At 34.5% G+C, this 25,727-nt stretch overlaps 1 protein-coding gene across 1 annotated transcript in view; it reads right to left on the bottom strand.

Moving 5' to 3' along the window:
- The window catches only part of DNAH7 (dynein axonemal heavy chain 7), a 122,426-nt gene that overhangs the window by 75,271 nt on the left and 21,428 nt on the right, over window positions 1–25,727 (bottom strand). Inside the window, 13 exon segments of the mRNA XM_067298619.1 lie at window positions 3,352–3,450; window positions 4,553–4,765; window positions 6,322–6,449; window positions 6,551–6,653; window positions 8,056–8,224; window positions 8,713–8,822; window positions 9,749–9,961; window positions 14,731–14,871; window positions 17,231–17,429; window positions 18,573–18,766; window positions 23,817–23,927; window positions 24,487–24,565; window positions 24,731–24,858. Coding sequence (XP_067154720.1) covers window positions 3,352–3,450; window positions 4,553–4,765; window positions 6,322–6,449; window positions 6,551–6,653; window positions 8,056–8,224; window positions 8,713–8,822; window positions 9,749–9,961; window positions 14,731–14,871; window positions 17,231–17,429; window positions 18,573–18,766; window positions 23,817–23,927; window positions 24,487–24,565; window positions 24,731–24,858 — 1,887 coding nt within the window.

Here is a 25,727-nt window from a genome sequence, read left to right as displayed (position 1 = left end):
CAAAGTTCTCACTCTGTAATTTATTACTGATGATACTTATTTCATGTACTTTTATCATGTTTACCTGTGCACCTAGAAAAGGGATTAGCTAGCTAAGCATATGTTTTCCTGATAAATACTAGCTTCTATCAAACTAGTTTATAAAACTTACAGTTAGAAAGTTAAGAAAACCTTTACCCTTCTCTTTCAACAACTGAAAATGATTACATGAAATCTAAATTTAAAAGACCCTGCGTTTTTGCTTACAACAGAACAAGAAAGATGTAGAACAAATTAAAGACGCAATCAATTAAAAAAAAAAAGATTCCTGGACTATCATTTCATTAAGATAGACCTGCAGTATCAACTCTGAAAGCAAATCTTAGTGAAAGAACATTCAAAATAAAACATATTATTTAGAAATGACAATGACAGTAATTATTGGTGAACTTAGAATTATTCCGATATCAGCCACTTAAAATTTAAAATATCAGTTTCAGGGATAAGACTAAAGGCATTATTTTGACATATTTCCTTTTACCATGTGCCTTGGTTTCCTTTTACCACTGTTAGTTTCCAGTATTAAGATGTCAATGAGCATATCACATCCTGACCTTTTAAATAATGTATGAGTAACACACCGTGCTACCAGGGGCATTTTCCAATTGACCATGACAGAACCATGGCTTTTCCAAAATACATAATCATATTTCCCAAGCAGAAATATCAAGCTGCTTTCAAGATGAGCAGCTCTTCTTCTCTGAAACACATTTGATGCAAATAACCATTTATCATTCATCTTCAGTGCTTTTCCTCCACACCCTCCAGTTAAAGAATTATACTCTCATGCTTGAGTATGGCCTTTCTGTGCATAGTAGATTTTATAACAAAGATAATGAGGGCAAAAAAATATATATTTATGACTTCCTACTTACAAAGTGGGGGCAAAGAAAAATATATTTATGATTTCCTACTTGCAAAATGGGTAGCATAAAATGTATTTCTTTTTTTCATTATTTTTTATTATGAGTATTATAGGTGAGCATCATATTAAAAGAAAATAGTATCACAGTATAAACAATTGCCCATCTGGGTAAGAGTTTCTTCTTCTCCACAACAGAGCAGGATCAATGCTATAAACAGACCTATTAATGGGGCACAAAAACTTTATGACAGGTCCAATGCAATATAGTACTGGAAACTGTTAGTATTAAAGCAAAATTTTTTTTAGTATAAAAAAGCAAGACAAAAATCTGGACTACCTTTAAATAATTTTAAATAAAGTGAAGCTGTCATAGCTTTGAGTAAATCAGGACAGATAAAGCATGCATAATTTGCATGCTCCAACAGAAACACCTAAGATTTACTGTGTATCTTAAGTCAGGTACAAATAGGTGAGTACACTGACAATCTGAACAACAGAGGGGGAAAAAAAAAATGAAAAGAAATGAGCGAGGAAGGTGTTTTCATCATTTCTCCCAAGCCTGATATAGAAACTGAGGGAGTAAATGAATATTTGTTTGAAATATTTCTCATAATAAGGATGGAAATAATTCTTAGAATCATATTTAAAATTTAAAATGACATTACTATTGCTGAACTTAAATCTTACTATAATTATTTCTGTATCTGATAATAACTTCAAACAAAGCTACTTTATTTCAGAATGAACAGTTTAGTCTATCACAGTCCCTGTATACTCTTGGCCAAACTTATTGCTGATCCTTAAAACTGTATGACAACAAATAACTAATTATAGTGACACTGTGTTCTAGTAATACACATTCCTTCTGTATCAGCATTATCATCTACTTTCATTCTGTTTATGAGCCTTACACCCCTTAGCCTTCTTTTTTTGTTTACAAGTCAGCAACGTGATGCTTCCTTTTTTCAACTTTTAAAATTTTTGCTATTTTAGGGATAGGCCAACAAGCAAAACGTATTAGTATGTGCAATGCTATTTCATACCTAAAATGACATATATGTGTCATTCTATGAAAGTGAAAAATGTACAGGCATTATTTCATAAATATACTTGGAGGTAATTTTTATGTGCTAACTAAATTATATAAGTTGCATTTCACACTTTTAAAGACTGAAATTTAGGGGGAAAAAGTGAAGATTCTTCAGTTTTCTCAGACAACTTCTATAAGTTTATTTCCATTACTTCACAGCTAATGAAAATATGAAATCTCCATTCACAGTCATGAGCCTTTTTCAGGAAAAGATGTGTAATTTAGGCATAGCATTATTTAGGTTAGGATAACACTGTCCGGAGATGCATGTTTAGCTCCTAAATCATTACTTTTTCATATTCCTTTGGGTGAGCCAATTAACTTTTCTGTGCTTCAGATTTCTAATGCTTTTTCTTAAAATTCCTAATGAAAAGATGTACAATTTTCATGCCTTCATGAATCTTCTCTTTTAGAAATTCTCTCATTTTATTTCATTATCAAATTACACAAAAATAAGTATTGTGCACTGAAAATATAATTGCAACTAATACGACTACAAGAACATACCTATTACTATCCAAAATGCAATTTTTTCTATGCTGTATGTAACTGCATATAAATTTTCATGGTGCTTTACATGAAGAAGCACTTTTTTTCCATATAAGATCTTTCCACTAAAGCTAAAGAAAACGCATGTGAAGGGCAATGTTTTCAGTTTCCAAACATCTATATACACTAGCCCAGATCCTTCTTTTTTTTTTTTTTAAGCAGGGCACAGAAAGCTCGAAGCTACCAAAAAGATTGCAAACTTTTCCTAATAAAGTTGACAGCTCACCTTTGTGTTCGGTGTGTCTGGTTCAGTCAGAGGTATATTAAACATACCTGTCTTCCTGTAACAGATTTGAAGTCCAATTCAAATTGCATAAATTAGGACACAGACTGACTGTGGTTAGTGCATCTTGTAAATCATAGGAGCAAGCTACAGACAATGATCTCCAGCTTAGTCCTGTACTGAGATCAACTCAGGACAAAAATGGATGTGAGCAACTTAATCTAATTACTGTTTTGCACATGCTTTAAATTAAAATCCAAATTTTCTCTTTAAAAAGGAGACTCTTGGTACTGATTTCACAAGAATATTAATAAGACACTCTGAAATCCTGAACACAGGATACATAAAAACAGTATGTTATCATTTCAAGCAGAAGACTTGTTAGAAACTTTCATTGATCCAAACCCAATGCTAGATGCATCTGTTAGGGAGGAACTGTTAAAAACTAACTTTTAAAATAACCACAGGCTAAATTAAAAAAATTCTTTTGGGCCATTTCTCTGATAAATCTGTTATATAATAGTTGCATCAATTAGTATTTATAACCTTCTTTTTACATTACAAAAAAATCCTTATGTTCCCTACCTCAAAAAGTGGTAAATCATGAGACAAGAATTTAGGCAGGTTGACATCTATAATGGATCTAAGTAGCAAAATTTCTTCATCTTCCAAAGGATATTTTAGCTGAAAAAGATAAAAAATATTGTTAGTTATTTTTTAAAGTTTCAGAAAACAAACGTTAAATTTGCCTATTTTCCTGAACAGTTCCTACTGCACATTTGTGTAGTTTTTTTGGCAGGTTCAGGTCCAATGAAAATAACACATGTTCTGGATGTACATTTATACGTTCATATCAAATGTTTACAGCGGGTTTCTACAGTCAGTCCAGTTTCACTTCACTTTATGCCTAATAATAGTCATTGCTATAAATTTGATATGACATTTTCCCTAAACTGTTGAATTTTTGCTGAGATATGTTCCTTTCCTTCCAAAGAAGGATAATTTTCCCTACTTTGAGGTAAAGTTTCAGCATGCAGTAAAGTGGAAATTCTAAAAGGTTATGTACAGATAGCTCTCCCAGGTAATAAAAAAAATTAAAAGAAATATATCTTTTTGCCAAAACACTTTACTGTTGTTTTTCTTCTGTGGTAGGGCTGTAGGTAAAAAGATTGGAATAGAAGAGAATTATCAATTTTAATAAGTCTGCATAAATAAAAATAATTAAATTAATAAAAACAGACAGCTTAATTATCCTAATAAAACATACTCACTCATGCACTACACAAGCCAAAACAAAATACTACATTCTACACACTCTTCCTTAAAAATAAAAGGGACATCAGAGCTGCATATGGTAGATATTAGATAAAACGTTATTAGAATGTGTTCACATAGTAGGGGACAAAGACATCTGAAACTGTTAAGAAAAAGATAGCAAAGCAGTGGTCAAGAGGTCAAACACAACCGATAAGAATTTGCATTTAACTAGAATTCTTGGAAGACATGTAAGCACTGAGAGCCATTCAGAGACAACTGGTGTGGTGAATGGCCCAGTAGCTTTATGTCTTCTTGGGTTTTCCTCAGCTTGTGTCTTACAACATACCCTTTTCATTTTCAGGGTTTCATAGGTCTGCTCTACTTATCTGATGCAGATCAATGGGACTCACAAAGATGACATTTTAAACATCTACTTGGCATTATGCAGTATAGTGTACCTTTCATTGTGAAAGAGATACATTACTGAGAAAGTTACTGGATGGCAAAGAAAATTCAAAAAATTATTTACCTTCAGGTTACCAGCTGCAGTAAGTACTGACTTCACAGCTCTCATTCCATAATCATAATGGTGCTGAGAGGACAACTGCTCCGAACACAGACGATACGTAGCTACAATTTTTACAGACAGAGGTCGAGCAGTAACAAAACCACAAGAATACAAAACTATCTCTGCAATCATGGCATAATCAGGAACCATCATAGCTACTGTTCTAAAGAGAGCCTATTAGACACATACATGAAAAATCACATTAGCAAAAATTTCTACCACATTTTTCTACAATTACATAAAATACTAAAATTTTTCATTATTTCATTAACACAGTGATGACCAATTAAACTTACCTATCATTATGACCATGATTATACTACAATGTATTTTATGATTTTCCATAAAAGTTTAAAAATACTTAATTTTTCTTAGTAACAATTCACAGTAGTAGGTCTCTTTATTCAAGATTAAGAACAAAAACACATAAAACATCACAAGCTTTAGAAGGAATAGGGGAGTCCCATACAACTACCATAAATAAGTTTTGCAGCTGCTGCTGTCAGACTCTTCCCATTAGAATTGTTTAACTGCAGCCTTTACTTCCCAATTTTACCACTGTTCTACCAAATTAGCAGGCAAAACTTTTCAAATAGACAAAACTTTTGCTGCTTTTAATATTCTTCCCAGAGGTTCTTCTCATTATTCTCTTTCATCTGTCCAAGGAATTTTTTTTTTATCTTGTATTCACACTATGTGCTACTGAGTGAACTTCACAGACAGTTTTGAGAAAGACTGTGTATTATCTATATGGTTTTATTAATTTATTAAAACATTTGCTCAGATTTCCTTTTCTTGCTATGGGCATAAAAGGAATGTATTTAAGAGGTAAGAATGGATGTAGGATACACTCTTGTAACAGTCACACTGGGAACTAAAAAGTAAGATGAGATTCATCTCATCTAACAGATGAGATGAATACTGACACATTGCTCTGTTTCCATAACAACTGTCCTCATGTTGCAACAATCTGATTCGTGAAACCTTAAGCAAAAGGAAAGTTATGCGTTGCCCACTAAAACAACCTTATTTACTGGTTAATACGAGAAAAAGGGAGCAATGCTCAATCAATGTCAATAGCAAAACTTCCACTGACATTACTGTGATAAGAATTTCTCACTTGGTTGCCATCATGAGTGGATGACTGCTTATATGCAAAGGAAGAGAATGCTTTTTATGCATTACCATCAAACTTATTTAAAAATAATGAACAGCACAAAAAATTCTGCTACTCAATAGCAGACTTAAACAGGACGGAAATCTCCTACACTTAGTTTGATCCCTTCAGATCAAACTAAATAATTTTTCAGAAAGACATAGAAATTAATCAATCAAAAAACTAGAATTTTTATCAAATTTTAAGATATTGTTCACAGCTTGAACTCTATAAAGTACATTTTAATTTTTGAGCTTTCAGGTGGTTGGCCAAGAAATAGATGAAGCTTTTTAATGTTGTCTTTTCCTATCCTGACCAATTATTAGACTTTTAATCAAATAACCACTTCCTGACATTGATTTTTTAAAATTTATTAGTTTATCCCTATTTTTCAGTCTAATTATTCTTTTTAATTTCTTCTTGTGAGAGGTGTTACCAAAAACCTGTTTTGAGAAATCGAAGATTAGTGGTATTAAATATTCTTAATAACTTCTATATTTGACAAGAAAGCAATTTCATTTTTTACTCTCTGTATTAATGCCTGAAGGTAATAAAATGACAAGTGTTATAATACCTTAAGATTATCAGGAAGCTCTGAACGCCCAGCATAACCAGGATTCATGGTAATGAAGACAGCACATGTAGGGTTCAGTTGCAATTCAGTTCCTTCAAACACTATTAAGTCAGAACCTGAATTAATGCCTAGGGACAAATAAAAACCAAAGTAATTGTTGGGGAATTTTTGTTGTGTCTTTATTTTTTTTCATATTTAAGAGAAAGATAAGATTAAAATAACAAGTTACCTCTTTGGATAGTAAGAATCTGTTGAGCAACCACAGAGAGTACTTCCAAATCAATCCTGTTGAATTCATCAAAGCAAGCCCATGCCCCACAAGACAACAACCCCTAGAAGAGACAAACACATGCTTAGTCCATAGATGACTACTTATTTTGGACATACCAGTGCTGACTGAAACAACTCTGTAACAAGAAAAAGATTTCATGTACAAAGAGAGGACTTATAACCATGATCAAGGGCACTAACTTCTAATCAAACTCACTCCAGATAGAGATCTCTTCCAAAACTATTACAGAATTTTTAAATTTTTGCTTGACCAAAAAAAAAAAGAAAAGAAAAGAAAAGAAAAAAAAAAAGAAGTCAGGACAAGAAACCTGTAAAAATGTATCCAAAATCCTATTTCTTCTATCATACGCAAAGTGCCTATCTAATACATACATTTTGCATGTTTTACGTTTACAGGTAGTATTTTACAACTGGACAAGGGGGAAGATTTCACCTCTAAATATGCATGCAAAAAACCTACTCTTCTTTTGCCTCTATACTGACAGAGGATTCACAGTGACTGCAGGCAATGCAAGAAATTCCACAGGTCTAAGATTAACCCATTTGGTTTACAGTATGAATAAAAATGACCATTCTTTTACAAGATATTATAGCATGTTATGATACCTGAATGTAACTGAAGATTAGTTTTCTCTTTTCCTACAATTCTGGTTAATTTTTAGGTCTTTTCTGAGGTATGTACCCAAAATGCTACTGTACCATCTCTGCAGCACAGGTAGTCTCTAGACAGTACCTCATGCTTTGTTAACATTTAATTCCAAAATTCACATTTAAGACACAGAATTTTGCTTTTATCATTTTAAATAAACACTCGGTTTAGTTTATTTTGGTAAACTTTTGTCATGTTGAATTTTGAAGGCATAGCAGGTGGTTCCAATACCACCTCTGACTCAGAAGGGAAAGGTAATGCCAGTGAGGAAAGCATACTTGCTCTATTTTTGTATCATTCCAGTCTAAAACAGGAAACTAGACTGTAAGAAACACACAGTCATTCAGAACAGATTTTCGTAATACAGACCTGTCTAAGCTAAGAGCTTTAACTTTGTGCAATACTTGTATTTTCAGGCCGATACTGAAATGAATGTGCTAATTTGCATAATATAGCTATTCTTACTAGCTTATTTAGAGTTTAGATTAAACCCTAACTCCCCTAAATTTCCAATCAGCTGATAAAAGGTACTCATTTAGATGGCATCTATGTTGTCTATCTGAAACAAATAAAATCGTTATGGCATATCCCCTTTTTAAAGCACAGTAAAACAATTTTGATATCTGGGTTGCATTCTTAACTACACTAAGACCTGTCTGCACAATACCAGCATTATGTAGTGGCCTGGAAGTAGGTAAAGTTACATTTACCATACCTTAAGACCACTTCAAGTGCCAAAGTAATTACAGGGTTTTATTATAATAGAGAATATGACCCTCAAGCTTTATCCAAACCTTAAAAAATTTTCCTAATGCAAGGTAATCCAATCCATCAGAACAATTGAAAACCACACACTGCTTAGCTACAGCCTTGGCTAAATCTTTAGTAGTTTCTGTTTTTCCAGTTCCAGCAGGACCTTCAGGGGCACCTCCAAGATGTAGGTGAAGTGCACCAAACAGGGTTCTGAAAATAAAATAATAGAAAAAAAGAAAAAAACAAATCTAATTGTACCCTTTCTTATGCCATTTTTCCAGCTGCTCTAGCTTTTATCAGAAATTTCTAAAAATTGCTGTTTTGTGTCTGCATTTTCCTCTGACAGTACTGTTTACTTACTCCTGGCAACTGTAATCTAAAAATTTATACTAATATAATGTAAAGCTTACCAGAAGCTCAAAATAGATCGTAGCTCGTCATCCACTTTCTAAATTTCATTCCACTTGTGATTTATCACTAATTACAGTGTCTCAAAAGATCTATTTTATCACAATTTTAAATTAAGGTATTGATGCAGGACCAATTCTAATCTACCAAAAAAGTGTATCCTATTCTAATTATGCTTATTAGAACAACAAAAACAGAATTTTAGGAGTCACCTATTCTTGGAACTAATTTAATATCTCAACTAAATAAATTCATGCTAATATAGCACATTTAGCAATTTGTGGTTTTACCTGTAGCATCTGTCTGTAAGTGGAGTAATAACCAGCCTGGGGGTATTGCCAAGATATTCATATCCATACTTCAATCCAGCATTGATCATCTTTGTTTGTAGATGCCCCTCCTAAGGAACCAGGCATTAATTTTATAAATTAAATAAATAATTTAAAAAATGCAAACCAACTCAACAACTATTCCTCAAATTCTTAAATAGGCACAATGTTACCAGAAACAACTGCATGGCAGACCACTGATTGCTCTGAGACACCACTTTCAATGTGACCCAAGTAAACAAAAATATTGCCATTTAATGAACACTAAAGTATCTACACAACAATAAGACCAGACATTTCTTCCATTAACTGTTATCTCAAGAAAGATCCTACCAACCATACTGCAAAGTAAAACTTTCTTGTTTAGCTCCTCAGAAAGTAATGGGCTTTCTGAAAGGTAAACAACAGAACTAATCATGACCAACAGCTGCAGTCATGGTTAATCTAGTGACTCTAATATGATAATGCATGATCTCTGTCTATATATATATTTTTAATTACAGATGCAACATCATCTTTATTATAGGAAAATTTCTCCTGATGAATGTAAATATATGGTATCTTACCACTATCCTGTAAAAATGTTGTTATTTTGCCAAGAAGTATAACACACAAATAAAATAATATTGACCAAAAGTCAGATTAAAACCTTTAACTAAAAACTTGTCATCACTATAGCATTCTCTATCCTGCAGAATCAAAAAAGCAAAGTACAGTCTTTGAATAAACAAATTTTATTCGTAAACCTCCTGCAGATTTAGCAAATGCAGTGAAAGTCAGCAGTGATTAAAAAAAAAAGTAATTTTAATTAAAAATTGCTTATTTATGGCTATTGGCCATTCTAGTTTGCAACCCACAGAATGATTGGTGAAATGCATTCTCTTATCAGCAAAAATTCTCCTATTAGCGTAACTATTCTCTGTGTCAGCAAGCAAGCACAAATTGAAAAGCTGTGAATAAAAATTACCTTCTAATAGGATTGAGAGGTGTCACTTACCTCCCAGTAGTACCTAAGCTGACTTAACCATTCAAAGTCACTTTCATCTTTGATTTTCTTGCTTACTAGAGATGCAAGAACATCCCTAGCATGAACATCAAGCACAACAAGTGCTCCTAGAGTCACTCGATTCTGCTTAGACAGCTTTCCTCGCACCAAGGTGACAATGTCCTCAATCTGTCTATTATTCTGTTTCAGAAAATCCTCTAGTGCCTGGGAAAATATTAAAAAGTTAGAAAGTTGCATTTCTAGTCTGAGGCATTATATATTTTTTTTAATATTACCATTATTTCTGTGTATTAAAGTGTTCCTTCTCATTATAATAACAGTGCAATGTCCTTCACTCACTGGCAACCTCAACAGGGTTTTTTTGTTTTCTTCTACTTTAACAGAATCCTATTTAAACACCTATGATACATATCTGGAAACAAAAGAGCATATGCTATTTTCTTCAGGGAATACAAGCAATAGTCCTTATCTTTCTATATATTTCACATTAAGAAAATGAAAACACCACGAGTATTTTAAAGATCTACTTATATGCACACAGGACACTATCATGCTAAAAAAACACCTTTATGCCCTACTACAGTTACAAACAGTAACACGTTTGTAATTCAAATAAGTTAACAAGGAAATGTATTTTCTTGCAATTTTTTAGTTTATTGACTTCTGGTAATAGTTTGTTTTCAGTTAGTTTAATTGTTTCTCCTGTGCGGTAACTGATAGCTTCTTTTATACTAATAAGTCACTGGTAAACAGAAAAGACCCAGTTAAGAAAAGCACTTGGATCATGACAGTACTTAGATATGATGAAGTACCTTACTGAAATGCAATTTTAAAAAACAAACAAACAAACCAAAAACCACTGCAGTTCCTGGAGTTTCCCAGCTAGAAATATATCTTTCGTGCTTAAATGCAGACTCTTTTAGGAAGCAGTATCCACTGGAGGTCCACATTAAGCTTGAATGTTCTCTGTCTCTACAAAAAAGGTAAAACTCGTCCAAACACTATTCTGTTACTGCTCTTCTGCAGAACCCAAAAATTAAATGCTGAGGTGAAATAGGGCAAACCACACAATGTATGCATGAAAACACATGAAGAACTTTAGTTACTCCAGTACAAGAGTACTAGGACTCTAGTACAAGGGAGTACATCCTTCAAGAGCCTGCCCACCTGTACTCTAGTCCAGATAACTAACAGGTAGCAATCTAATGCAAGGAGGCATGAGCTTAGGGTCTAAGGAAAGACAGGTAACAGCACAATTCCACCAAAAAGCAGCATTCCGTCTTGGGATTCCTTAAATGAACCTTAAATATGCTTTGAAGAAGTACTCTAAGCATTTATAAGAACAACCTTGCCAAGATTCCCTGTCCCCTGACAGAATAAAAGTTGATGCGAGCTGGGAATCCTAACAAGCATCCCAAGTCCTGTAACAACTTAATACCTGTTTAGATAGCCTTTAGGCTTAAACTGGCAGTCCTGCCATTCTCTCTGGAAACATCATGAATCACTCTGGAAAAGCTCTGAAATGCTTGGTGCTTTGTAAATCAAAGACTACCATAGAACGTAAGCATACGTGATACGTCACAAAGCTCCCCACTTCTCAGAAGAATGTTTACGAGAACACGGTGAATTAACTTAGACAGAAATCCACAATGACTTTAGAAAAGATATTCTTTGTATGTTTGAAAGAAGTTTAAACAGGAAGAAAAACTATGCAATGTATGAAGATCATAGAAATGTGTAAGAAATTGCATGAACTCATGAGAGGGACCATGAGAACAGACAGAAAAGCAAGTCATGCTCCTTAATTAGTAGAAAGAGTATTAAACATGAGCAAATTCTGCAAATACATGGAAGATAAAAGTTCTCCCTTTTAACTGACTGGATACGTTCCTACTCATATTCTGAACAGCATTCTGTTTTTAATGGTGAGGAACACAAATTTAAGTCTTGATGACTTGCCCAGTAGACAGAGTACAGAATTATCCAATAATTTTTTGTTGATAATTTATTTCCTGAGTCATCACTAATGCATGGAACTTCCTTTCTATCCCCTTTGAGATTCACTTTTTATTGCTGAAGACTTAAGAAATAAGATCTTTCAGGTCACCAGTATAGTAGTAGAAAGTAGTCGAAACGCATCAATTGTTAGCATGAAGGTAACCAAATGTATTCATTTAATGTTAAGACAATTATACATCTAAGAGAAAAAAAATCAGTTCAGCAGACTTCCAGGGTAAGTTAAAATAGGAGAGAAACTCCTGTACAAAATTATATTATTAGGTAAGAAAAGTCTCAATCTAGTACACAGCTTCTCTTCTTCATATCTATTGGCAAGTCACAAACAGTGAAATACAGGATGGCATATAGAGAAATTAAAATTGTATCAGAATGAGACAGAAAAGAAAAGAAGCAAATAATTATGTGGGAATTAACTTAGTAGTACATTCACACCAAAGCATATTTCTACAGAGGAATGGATTCTGTTTGTTTGGAGAAATACTTGTCTAAGCCTGTTTTAGTTTTTTCTCTCTATCCTGCTGTTTCTCCTCAGATATCCTGGCACTGGTAACCTTCAATGGATTACTATAATTTGCATTTTTTGAGTCCCTCTCTCATCTCAGCTAGTTATTTCCCAGAAACTAATTTTGGATAAACATCTGCTTAGAATGACCTATTTTTATTTATGAGTATAATGAAGGAAATGCAGAGTTTAAAAGCAGATCAGCTGCTACAGTGTTGCATCAAAAAATAAAATCCTAAATATCTCATTCTAATCAGAGTTAAAAACCCACTTGCTCATCCTCAGTAAACAAGTAAAAACCTGAGATCTCAGCTGAGGCACAGAGTATGCCCTCAGCTCCTGTGTCAGTAACGTTCTTTGGCAGTATCCTTCTGACCATATGACTGTTTCACTGAGAGTATACTTGGTCCACAAGACAAAGTTTTCAAAATTTATGAAACGTCTTTGTTTTTATAGAACATCTTAATTTATTATTGGGTTTTAATGAGAAATTTGGACCTTTTATTTATGTACAACAGTTATCTGTTGGAAACAATGAACTAAAAAATGTTTGAAAGGGAGTATGTGTGTGTATGCATGTGCATGTATGTGTGAATACATAATCTGACGAGTTACTTAAACGATATTGCTTCCTGTCCTGGAAAACCCTGAAGAGCTTCTTTTTTTTTTTCTTTTTTTTAATTACTTTTGTTGGTGTGCACTGAGTGTACTGCCTTTGCTGTTAAGAAGAAGGTAAAATGGTGCTTATCTTGTCCAAGATAAAGCTGTTGCTTCATGGAGAATGTAGTCCTTGTGGGGTCTGATGGGGTCACTGATTGTCTGTGATGTTTTTTACATTTTAATATGAGAGAGAGGAACAGTAAACAGATATTTGAAGCCTGTAAGCCTTCTCTCTGTTCTTCTCTCTGATGAGAGTTTGTGGCAGATCATCAGAAGACGCAAAACCCTTTCCACTGCTTCACTACATACAAGCCCCTTTATACAGCATAATGAAGATCCTCGAGCTGAAGCCAGATAGGCAAAATTCACACTGCAACAGAATTTGAGTAAAGGCTTTACAGGAACAGGCTTCCCCAGGTGCAGAGAAGGTTTGGTGCAGACTAGTATGAGAGCCTTTGTCTAGGCTCAAAATTCTGTAACAAACATTCCCGAAAGCAAATGAGTTTAACTCTTACTTAACTTCCTCCCGTTATTCACTAACAACATTAACTGCAGCCTCATTAAAATGATGGTGGCTTTCATTTTCTTGGACAACTGAGGACAATATGTGGAATACGTAGAAGCCATATTTCTTTCCCTAGGGAACAGAGGATCGCCTTTAATACTGGGGGGGGGAATCTTTTCAAATCTTTTTCAAATTTTTCAGTCTGTTGCAAGATTTACTCCTTGTAGCAGCCAGATACTGTCCCCTTTTTCCTTTCTCTCTCTCTCTTCCAAGACACTCAGAAGCCTTTTTTCTATGTATGTCAAAAGTAGAGCTGCTCAGAACACCCACTATTACCAGGAGCCATTGCTCCTGTTACTTACCTGTGAGTAGGCAGCAAATGTTACAAGGCCTGAAAATACTACTCCGTATATGGATCACAGATCAGGTTTAACTTTGTGTTTGCTCAGCTATATCTGAACAGGGAGAATCCCAAAACACAATACTGTAAAAATTCTTCCAGTTGATACCATCTCATTGCAAAAAATTGGAACCAAAAGAAGAGAAAGTAACATGAAGTATCATAAAGTCATAGCTTTATGTACAACTACAAAAAAACTTAGTGACCCTTTCTGTCCCAGCATCAGCGAATAAAAATCTGGTTGCTTCATCTGATGATGCACATCCAGTAACAATTCTGGAACACCTCCAAATACAACAGGTATGCAGGAAAACATTAAGCCTTAGTGATGAAAGAAAAGTGTTATAAAGCACATACCCTGAACCTTAAATTCAATGTATTAAGCACCTTTCTTCCCACTAGTAGAGCTAGTAGATCATAAGTTTCTGTATCCATTCTGCATGTATATTCGTTATTTGACAAGCATTAGGATGGTACCTATCTTCTGTACTAGTCCTAGCCCATCTTTATAAAAAGCATTAAATATTAATGAAGGTAAGTTGGACTTTTGAATCAGAGACAGGCAAGTGATGCCAATTCACACCACCTGAGTACGCCACTGGGCTGCTCACACAAAAACACATACTGTACACGTTCAGCTACATAGAATATACTCTGACATAGTGCTGAAGCATGATTGCCTACAGTCAAAAGGAAATACTAATTTCAAAGTCCTTAAGAATCACAGTTCAGATTTAAGAATCACAGTTCAGATACGCAGAAGATTATCTATTACATCGAACAGCTATCCATCCAAAAAGGATATAACCAAAGTTACAGATACACCACTACATGATACCATAGTTACATAGTTTAAATTATTATTATGCCCTTTAAAATGTTCTTACCGTTTGGCCATTTTTAATAGACATCTGTACCTGCATTGTCCAGAAAGTTTGGGATACACAAAGAACCGTTTGTCCAGGCCACTCTCTTACCCAATTAACACGTGGATTTTTTGGATAAGCTTCAATTGCATCCCCAACGACCTAGACAGGAGAAAAGCATATTATAATTACACGTGAAAACAGATAATGTTCAGCTCTAGAATTAGTTTAGGTTAGGCTTTAGTCCTGAGAATCAAGATTAATCAGGGTCAAGATTCAGACTCAGATTTAATTCTGTAACACTGAAATCTTGCAAGCAAATGTCTCAACAAAGCTCCAAAAAAAAAAGTCATAATATGAACCAACTGATTATACGAAATTTGAGAACTAATTTCACAGCACATTCTAATATGATTCTTGCCATCAGAAACTTCAAATTTTCTAGCCACAACTACAATGAAATTAGAAAACAAGTACGCATTTAGTTGGAAGTGATATCCAAAATTCATAGGGCTTTATTTGCTAACAATAGAATGATGAACCTGGTTCTAGCATCACTCAAGGGTAATCCCAATGAAATAAAAACTTGCAATGGAGTCCGCACCGTTGCAACCAGTCCACATGAACAGAATTTTTTATTATCAACTCTTCAATAAATTTAGATGCTTCCTCAGAGAGCTAATGTAAATTACCTGAATGAAAATCTGCCATCTGTTTTGCAGTTCCAAGCCTCTCTGTAATTAACAAAATCTATATGCATAACGGTATCAATAAAAAAGATACATCCATGAGTAAAAAAACGTGTCTGTATCGACATTAAAACTATGAAAAGTTTATCTGTTTCAGAGCTTTATAACAGTATTGTAGTCAAGGGTAAATGCAGACAAACAATGCTTACCCATTTCTTATTTATGCAGCACAGTTTGCCGTTGCCTTATATGCACCAAGCAGATAAGGTTATTCAATTTCTTATGTACTACTCAATTTCTTACGTACTACTGTACCATTATCACAACTAAACTGTTGTACTCTAAGACTGTATCAGGGAAAGTGTGTGCACCTTTAATTACCTCACTTGTCACTGAAAAGGACTAGAAAATAATAGTAGAAATGGTTAAATATATAACAAGATGATGAGAGACTGAAAACTAGAACAATACAATCTGAAAAAAAGAGGTAAGGGTCTTAATTAAGTGTAGTCATAATTAAGAAGGACATTAAAAACCTGGAAATTCTTTCAATTTAATCTTGTCTATTAATACAAGAATCACAGGAGAACCAGTGAAGGTAAGAACTGGTATTTTTAGAATTAATGAAAGAAATGCCTCTTAATACAGATACTAGTTAGCATGGGGAAAGACAAGCAGCACACACAGTGACCAGAAACATAACTATATAAAACAGGTTGCATAATTCACTGAACAAATGCATCAGTGAAGGTGCGAGCAACCAAAATAATAATAATAACTGTATTTCAGTACTTCAGGACATATATCAAATACTATGAATATTGAAAAAGAATCTTAAGTTTTAAACTGCCTCACACTAGGAATGCACACTAACAGTAGGAAGGACAGCTCTGCCTTCAACTGAAGGTTATACCTACTGAGCACTCACAGTAGCACAATGATTCAATGCTTCCATTCAAAGGAACAGTTCTTTGATTTTCTCTAGACCACCTAGAACTGTAATCTCACAAGATCACAATGACTATCACCTTATAAATGAAAAAACTCATTCAGAGGTTGATTTGTTCAGTAACATAGAAAAATTAATCTGTTTAGACATCTTGACTGCTAGTCCAGTTCCTTAATCACAAGATACTCCATCCTGCCTCTTTATTATGTGAGAGGCAAACAAAACAGAATGGTACTATTTAATCAAAATTTGAACAGGATTGATAAGATTTTAAATTTTTGCATGTCTCTCAATAATAATTCTCACCACACTTTCAACAGTAAGAAAAAGTCATTTTCACTAACTGGACTTGTACATTTAAGTATTAAGCAAAACTGAGAATCATAAAAATCTTAAAATAATATGAAATATCTTAATCCAGTATAAAATGTATCTTTTTGCCTTTTAAAAAGATAAAAAGAAGTTAGAGAAAATGAAAACTCTAAGAACTGAGAAGGTTTCTATTTAAAGCATCAGTGTGTATTTTCTCCATTCCATGGAGAAAGATTCTGCTCTCCATTGACTACAAAGGTAATATAAACTCCTAATTTAGGCACTTATACACCCAATAATCAATGCAAATATACACAATAACAACAGTGTCTGAGTGATGAAAAAAATTTTTAATACTTGCTTAACTTTAAGCATGGGTTTCCACAGGCTTAAACTGTTAAGTCTTCCCATATCAGGACCAAAAATAGTTGTTTTTTTGTTGGATATAACAGACAATGCAATCTCTGCAATGAAGTACTTTGTTTCTTTAACAACTATACATCAATCATCTACTGACTGTTGTTGTCATGCTTCAGTGCAAACAGAAAAATAAGAGATTAGGACATGTTACCTTGTGGATAGAATTCAGCATAGCTGCCTCTAGTTCAACCAGCCATTTTTCAACTTCACTTCTAGCTTTAGATGTTGAGATTGTCTCTGTTAGTTCCACAGTCTCTCCTTCACTACTTTTAATGTGCGTAATATCTAATACATCAGTAAATTCCACTCTTGCAATTCCTTCAAAACATTTTTTCAAGTGAGGTTGTACTCTAGAAAACAAAACAGTTTCTGACAAGTTTTTCTTGCCAATACTACAAAAGTACACTACAAAAGAACACCTAAATGTTTTATTTTAATTTACTTCTGAAGAACTTACTTAAAAGATCATTTTTAGTTTGTTTAAAAAATAAGTTTATCCTCAGCAATAATTCTTGTGCACTACCCCTGCAATATGCCTACCACATTATTTTTTGAAGACCAATTTAAACATGTAAAATATTACCTATGGTCTCTGTAATGTATAAACTAGTAAGGTTTAAACATCCTTTGTTCAACTGCTAACCTACCTACAGTATATAAAATTCCCCTATTTATGCCTTCCCAACAAACCACAATAAACTTTAAGGAACTTGAGTATAACAACCAAGTACAACCTTAACAAAATTTCTTGTAATTAAAAAAAAAAAAAAAACTTTGAGTTTTTTTTCCTCACAAGATCTCTTGCCCTATTCATTGCACTGAATGAACATTTCTCTGTGACTGAGATAGTCATTTTATTATTCATTTTCATTCTTATTCTTGCATGACCCTGCACAGCATTCACTGCACACACTCAGATCTGCATACTGCAAACCAAGCCCCAGTTCTTCTGCTCATGGTGAAAGCTATCTTGCTTAACAAAATTGCGTCTACAGGAATATTCGTATAGTTAATTCTGCTCAGTAGCAGAAAAACATTTGTAGCCTAACCCTGAATGAGGCTGATGAGTAGAATTCCAGAAAAAGTTAAAACAGTGGGAAAAAAAAAAAATCTGAAATACTTCTACTAGGACTGCACCTAAAAAAAAAAAAAAAAAAGCTCCAGTCAGCAGTATACAGATCGTACCTGAACTTCAATTTTCCATTGGCAATAATCAAATATTTAAATTTCACCATGAAATAGTATTTGGACTTTTGATTTTTCTGAAAAAAATCAGTGTACAGAAGGTTTACTAGTTTAGAGAACTAAGCTAAATTTAATTACCCATACTAAAAATTACTCTGCATTCACCTTTCATAAAATCTTATCTGGCACATTCTTTTTATTCACTGACAGTTACAGTATAAAGTGAGTTCTGGGCTTAGAAAAACAATACGACAAGCCTACTCGCATGCACCATGAGCCACAAATACATCTATCAAATATTACTGTACCGAGTAGGATCTTTGGTCTCTGAAAGAATCTCAAGGAGTTCATCATTAGATAAAAAAAAGAATCTGGGGAAAAACAGGCGCTTCTTCTCTAGGTATTCATTAAGTCCCTTGAGAATTAGCTCCAGAAATTCATTGCACTTCCTCAGTTTTTCCAACATCTTGTCTATTATTACTACTGCCAGCACATGTTTGTCCTGAAAAAGAAATTAATTCAGATACAAATATTAAAGCCTTCCCAAATAATTCACCACAAAACAGTGCAGGAGAACTCTTGAGCAAAATTATTTTTTATTTCAAATTCTGCTTTACTCAAAGCATTTCCAGGGTACAACTTACAAATCTTCATTGCCTGCCTTCACCGGAAAAGTAGTTAGGCAGTTGGCATTAAGTAAATTTTTCAAACATCTACTACTATTTTGAAAATAATTTTCAAAACACAGGATCAATTCATCAAATGGCATAGCTCCTATCATTCTCTTGGAGCAATATCAATTTATACTGGCTATGCAATTGGACTATATAATTAATCAAAATGCACAATCAAAACCATTTTATGGATTTTAGAAAGTGTACAATTATGATAACAAGATACCCACTTTATGTGGTAATCAACCGTCAGAGATCAATGCATAAAAAATGATCTTTCCTTCTGTAAAAAGCTATGTAAATATATACACAAGATTAGGAGTTTTGAGACAGGAAAGTTGCATATAGGCAACACTGATATTGACTATAAAACGTCAGTACTAAACTTGACTAGTCATGTGATCTAAAAAAGGGCATTCATCTGATCCTAATATGTTTAATAACTAAATACATATTTAAAAATTTTTGCTAGCAAAACATGAAAAGTTAGACTTGATTTCAAAGTAAAATATATTTTTATTTCTTTTTACAATAGCACCCAAATAACACCCATCAAGATATACTATTGAATAAACACTAGGATTTTTCTTATTTATACACTGTGTAAATGACAAAATATATATCTTATTAGTATTGATTTCCAAATTAACCTCTTAAATGAAATGAATATAAATGTTTAGAAAAGTTATTGCATTAAATGAAAGGTATCTGAATTAATACAATTACAAAAAGAGGTTTTGCAAAAGAGCTAAAGTTTGTCAAGCTTCTTGAAAGAAATACGCAGTTGTCTGAACATCAAGTTTTAGCATTTAATAGGCCTTATGACCAATTTATACTGTAATCATCATTACATATTTTAATCTTGCTCACCAAGTATTGGTTTTTGAGAGTTAAATGAGAGACACACTGAAAAGTAGGAAATTACGTAGATTTATCGCTGAGGAAATCAAACCAAGCAAATGTTTTTATTCAGTTCCAGCGTGGACTTGGGTTCATCTGTGACTGAATTTACTGTAGTTCAGTTCTAGTTCAGGCCCATGCCAGTATATTAACTGAGCTGTTAACCCTGAACTGGTTCAAATTCGCTGAGGTTGGAATACATAACATCCTAAAATGATGAAGAGACCCGGCAGGGCAGTGGACAGTGATTAACCGCAGTCTCCTGCTCCCCTTCCCAAAGTCTGGGAACATGCTGCCACAGCTTGTCTTTCAACACCTGAATCAGACCAGACTGCACTTTCCAGGAATTTGAGTGGGGCTAGAACAGTGACAGAAGAGAAGGAAACAGGTGCTAACCGGAAAAGTTAGTCATCCCTTAGAGCCCCCTGCTCTGCCCTGTGAGGCTGTGCCTGTAAACACACAGCACAAACAGCCATAACACACATCCAGCATTAAAGAAAAAAGACACAGGTAAGCATATGTCTAAACAATTAGAAATGCCAAAGAGACTGCTGGGGAGAATTTCAGACTAGTCAATCTACTGAGGCCTGATAACAGCTGACAGCAACAACAAGGAATTCCCCAGCAATGTCAGAGCCGTATCAGTGCAGAAAGTCCCACCCTGATAGGGTTTACAGAACAGCACAGCATAGTATCACAGGGCAGAAGCACTGATGACTCATGTTGCAAGAGACAGATGAGGAGAGAGAGGTTAAACTGTTGTGCAGAGCCCAAAAGGTGCAAAGAGCACCTGTGAGAAACAGATCCCTCACAGGATGACGATGTCGGTCTGGCCCAGTGACCTGACCTCTGTTCAGCTCTAGTTCAGAGAATTCGATATTAAATTCCAAGTGCAGATTCAGTTCAAAAACTTGTAACACTCTGAAATGATTTACAGAGCGCATTCAGCTTTGGTTCAGTTCCCTGCTCAAAATATACATACGCTTTCAATCTGTTGACAAAACCCAGAAGTGTATGCTCATCTCATTGATCTTCACTGGGGCACACCTGTCTAATACCATAATAAGTACATGTACCGTCTGTTACTTGCCTCTTGAATCATATCAAACCAGAACAAATTTAATTAAATAACTACTTATGCTTTTCATCTACATATAGATAATTAAGCTGTCAACATCAAATATAGTTAGTAACTGGTTTTATAAAACAGTTTCTAATACACAATCACATAACTACACACTGTCAGAGTTTTTGTTCCATTTCTTACCATGTTGATCATCAACAAATAGTCTAAGTGCAACTGATCGAGCAATTCAAAACGTGTTGCCAATTTTACAAATATTTCTTGCTTATGCTTTTTCTTTCATATGAGAAAGAGATAAGTAAGAAAAAATAATATTTTCTATTTCAACATAGATTTCCTACTTGTAGCTCTGCTAAGGCAAAGAGAAAAAAGGGTAAGCCAACATTTTAGTCATTCAAAACATCAGTGTCACTTATTTTATCCATCAGAGGAAAAAAACTATCAAGATAATAGTGTGAATCAAGCATATGACAAAAACTTAGAATACCGTGTTAAAAGACCATCATTAATTCTAGTTTCCATATATCATTTTTAACATCTCATAGGTTGCAGTCCTGGATGGTTTCTTCTTGGGTTTAATCTTTACCTTCTTCCCCACAGAAATATAAATGCATTCTAGATTTTTTTTAATGAAAAGTAGAAAGTAAATCATAAAGTAATTTAATCCTCATTAATGTGCGCTGCTTAAATTAGATATTTAAAATAAATAATATATGATTATTCAAATTTGTGGTGAAAAGCAAAGCAAATAGAGGAATTTTGATTCCTCACACAGCAATTTTATAATACAATGGCATATAAATGCAGAAAAGCATGAGCAGACTCAAGTTAGCATTGTGATTTAAGAAAGACCATTCATATTGATTGGGGAAGAACATGCTTCTAAACCATAAAATTCAGACACTGAGTGTATAGAAAAAGAGTGCCATCTTCTGGAAAATAATTCTTAGTTGTTTAGCCAAAATAAAGTTAAGATTGTTACTATACTATACTATTCTGGCATTTACACTTTCCTGTACAAACAAAAGATGGCTCTGTTTTCTGTGGGTGATTAGATATAGCACATTCACAAATAATTCATATTTGATTAGCACCAAAAATCTGAATTAGAAGACTTAATTAGAACAGATCACTGAGCAGACATATTTTTCAGAAATACAATATTCAAAAAAATTCTCATGTTCTTGTCCGCTCTTTTTCTACCTGGTTCTTCCCCAAGGTGATTACCATTAATTTCACATTAGCTCAATAGGATACATTTCTGATTTTTTTCTAAATAAATAAAAATAAAATTATTTTTAAGAGATAAAACAGAATTGCTAGGAAATTAAGTAAATGCTTCCTTTTATATATTACACATCTTTTGAATTCATATATTAAGAACATATCCGCAACCTGAAAAGCACTCAGACCAAAAGCTTTTGACTGAGTGAAGATGCCAGTGTTTCTCCTAATGACATAATGGATCTTAAAGTTCTGCAAAGGCATGAGACAGATGAAAACAAAACTTCTCATTTTCCCCCTCAAATAACAACCTTATGTACCCATATAGAATACAGTGGACCTCATGAATCTTCATGAGTCTGTGGAATAGCTTAGTAAGCCCAGTTAAAAAACAAAAAACAAAAAGCCTACTAGAAAAGTCCTTGATATTAGGGAACTGATTCAGAATGAAGGCAGTTCTCTCTAATCATTACTGGAATTACCTAAAGGCTAACAGAATTACTAGGTAACTGGCTCTGTCCCTGAGGAACAAGGTTTGTAGAACATGCATTTAGCCCATTGATCAGATGACTGCTGCAGAAGCAGCTGTGCCAGCTTCAGATGTTACATCTTCCCCACCTAGGACCACCTCTTTGCAAGAAGCCATTGCCTTCTCAACAAAGTCAGCAGAACAGATTGTATGAATGTTCTTTATCCAGTAAGGCTGGCAAATGCAATCAATCTAACCAAGACTAGAAAAAGTCTAAATGCTGAAGCAAAGAGCATTTGCACAGTCTCATCAATTGATCCTAGGTGGTAAGTTCCAGAAAGGGTCAAATAACAAGCAAATCTGTGAGACAGTAACATCTTGAACTGCCAGACGTGATTGTGTCCAACTGCTTTATGTACTGATTTATAGTAGATCAGAATAGTGTTTATGAAGCAAGCTAAACATCTACAATTTAAAGTTACAGAGGTACCTCTACCATTCAATATGCAAGTAAACAGCTTTTTTTCAAAAGGAACAATCAGTGTAAAATTTCATTCGTTCATTCATCTATGAATCTCACACAAGTTGACCTATAGTGCCAGGATCACCTTTGCTATGTTACTTCATTTTATATGCTGCTTAATTTTACTCACCAGTACAGCACATGGACTAAGAGAAGAGACAGAGAGAGCTTGGCTTGTCTAGCTTGGTGCAGAGGAAGTTAAAGGTAGAATCTAACTTCTGCCAGCAACTACTAGAAGGGCAGTTACAAAAGCAAGAGCGCCAACCTTTTCTCGTTAGTGACAGATGGGCAACAGGCACAAACTTTTGCTTGGGAGGTTCAGCTTGGACATTAGGAAGCCAGTGCAGCACTGGAGCAGGCTGTCTCTGGAGGTAGTCTCCAAGGAATCTCTGTCCTTGGAGGCTTTCAAAATTTGCCTAAACAAAGACATGGCTGACCTAATCTAGTGTTGGCAACAGTTGTGCTTTGAGCAAGAAGCTGGACTAGCTGAACTCCACAGGTGCCTCCCAAATCCCTCCCTCGAACATTCCTATGATTCTATGGGGAAAAGTTCTGCAAAGTATTTTTTAAAGAATCTAAGAAAGGGGGCCATGATGAAACAGATAACTATGTTGTCAGAAACAATTTTCTGGTACATACCACAAATCCTCTCCATATGCTTAAGACAGTGGTACTTACCTGCAAAACTGATTTCATTAAGTCTTTCCATGTTTCATCTGCAGCAGTGAATTGTCTACTTTCCTTAGGCATCTGAGCCATGATGTCAGAGGAACTGAAAATTGGCTCCAAATAATGTTAATCTATGCTTCCAACATGTTGTAGCTGGAGATAAATAAAACTGTGCACTTATTCCAAGCCATTATGTGTGAAATCTCTGCTTCATGAAAATCAGTGACAAAGCTGCCAGGTAACGCCTATATTGCTAACTAAAACAGGACTAGGTCACAGGCTCAACTGCTGTTGCAGTAATCCATACTGCTTGTTAGAGTGCTTCCCTGCATGGTTTTGGTCCACGCCAACCAGCATTCTCTCTGACAATGCCATGGCGCGGTTCAAGTGACAGCAGGTTTCAGGGACCGTTCCAAATAGGCAGTCTGGTTCCAACCATGATGCTTTGATGGGAAAAAGAGTTTACATATATGTATAAGAGCCAGGCTGTGACATTTAGCCTCACGGTCAAAGATGACCTGTTCTGCTTTATTTTGTAATACAGATACAGCACCAGTGACTCTAAGAGGGCCAGAATCATACCATAAAAGGAGACAACTTGGAAATACTATTGCTTAAGGACAGAACAGTGCTATTGGTAGCTACTTCTTGCTTGGAGTCATTAAAAGGAAGAGAGTACCTTAAATTCCATTAGTTCGTGTGTATCTGATGGAGTAGTAAGGGCTTTTTCTGATATTCTCTCAAACTCATCACATAGTCTGAAAAATATATAAAACAATTTCTTTTTTTAATCAGCCTTAAACAAATTGCACACGTTTACTACAGCAAAAATGAGACTAAACATGTGCTTTAAGGATTATAAAATTCAACAGTGGAAACAAAATTAAGTACAATTAAATACACATTTTCCATTTGAGAGTTACCTCAGGCTTATATCTTGATGATCTTTGAACATTTGGGCAATCATTTTTCCACAAACAGTATCTGCTCTCTTTGCCAAAGCACTTATCAATTCATCACAATGCAGCTCAAACATTCCTAGACAGAGGTACTGCAATACAAATGTAACAGTTATCAGAACATCAAACAGCTTTTACCCTTTCCTCTTTCACAGCCTTCAGTGGAATGTCAGGGACCTCACCTGGGAATTTAGTCAAATCATAAAATATTCTTAAAACTTTCCAGTGAAGAAAGCAAAGGAAAAAAAAAAAGCTACAGTTAGGAAATATTGTTCTTCCATGTCTGGAATTTGATCTTCGTAACACTCTTCCTTCTATCACTTTCTATCTTGATAAATATTGCTACTGCCTCATTATAGGAAGGGCATGTACTCTCTGTAAGGAGGCAGCAGCGAACGTTGCTTGGTGAAATTGCAGAGATTGAGATACATCTAAAATGCATTAATCTTGTCTTATTTTGGTAAACACTTAAGGATGTGACATGCCTCAGCATTAACAGGGGACTCTGCTGCCCTGCGAGTCTCAGAATCCAATGTTTGACTAGTGGGCAAGTGAGCTTGACTCACATACACAGGAGCACTCATGAAGGACAGGTTTGTGCAGACTAGTTTCTCTAGAACTCAGGTTCACATCGAACACTATAAGAAAAAAAGTTTAAGGAAAAGCCCTTTAGCTTTCTCAAAAAGCAAACAAACAAACAAACAAACCTTACTACAGAATGTCCTCATAAAACAAAACAAAACAAAACAAAATCACAATAAAGATCCTCGGAAGAAACTGGGAGGTGGCTGGACTCATACTTCCTTTTAGGCCTTGACATCTAGGAGGTGCATATCCTGAATGCCTTCACAAGTCCCAAAATAATATCTAGCAAAAAGAACAGAGTCTCAAACAAATTGGGCAAATACACCCCATAAATGGTTATTCCTGAAGAACTAGCTCTTTTTTCTGAAAAAAAAAA

The sequence above is a fragment of the Apteryx mantelli genome, chromosome 6, assembly GCF_036417845.1.
Source record: "Apteryx mantelli isolate bAptMan1 chromosome 6, bAptMan1.hap1, whole genome shotgun sequence".
Lineage (NCBI taxonomy): Eukaryota > Metazoa > Chordata > Aves > Apterygiformes > Apterygidae > Apteryx > Apteryx mantelli.
The sequence above is the reverse complement of the archived record's forward strand: the minus strand, read 5'-3'. Positions and strand labels throughout refer to the sequence as shown.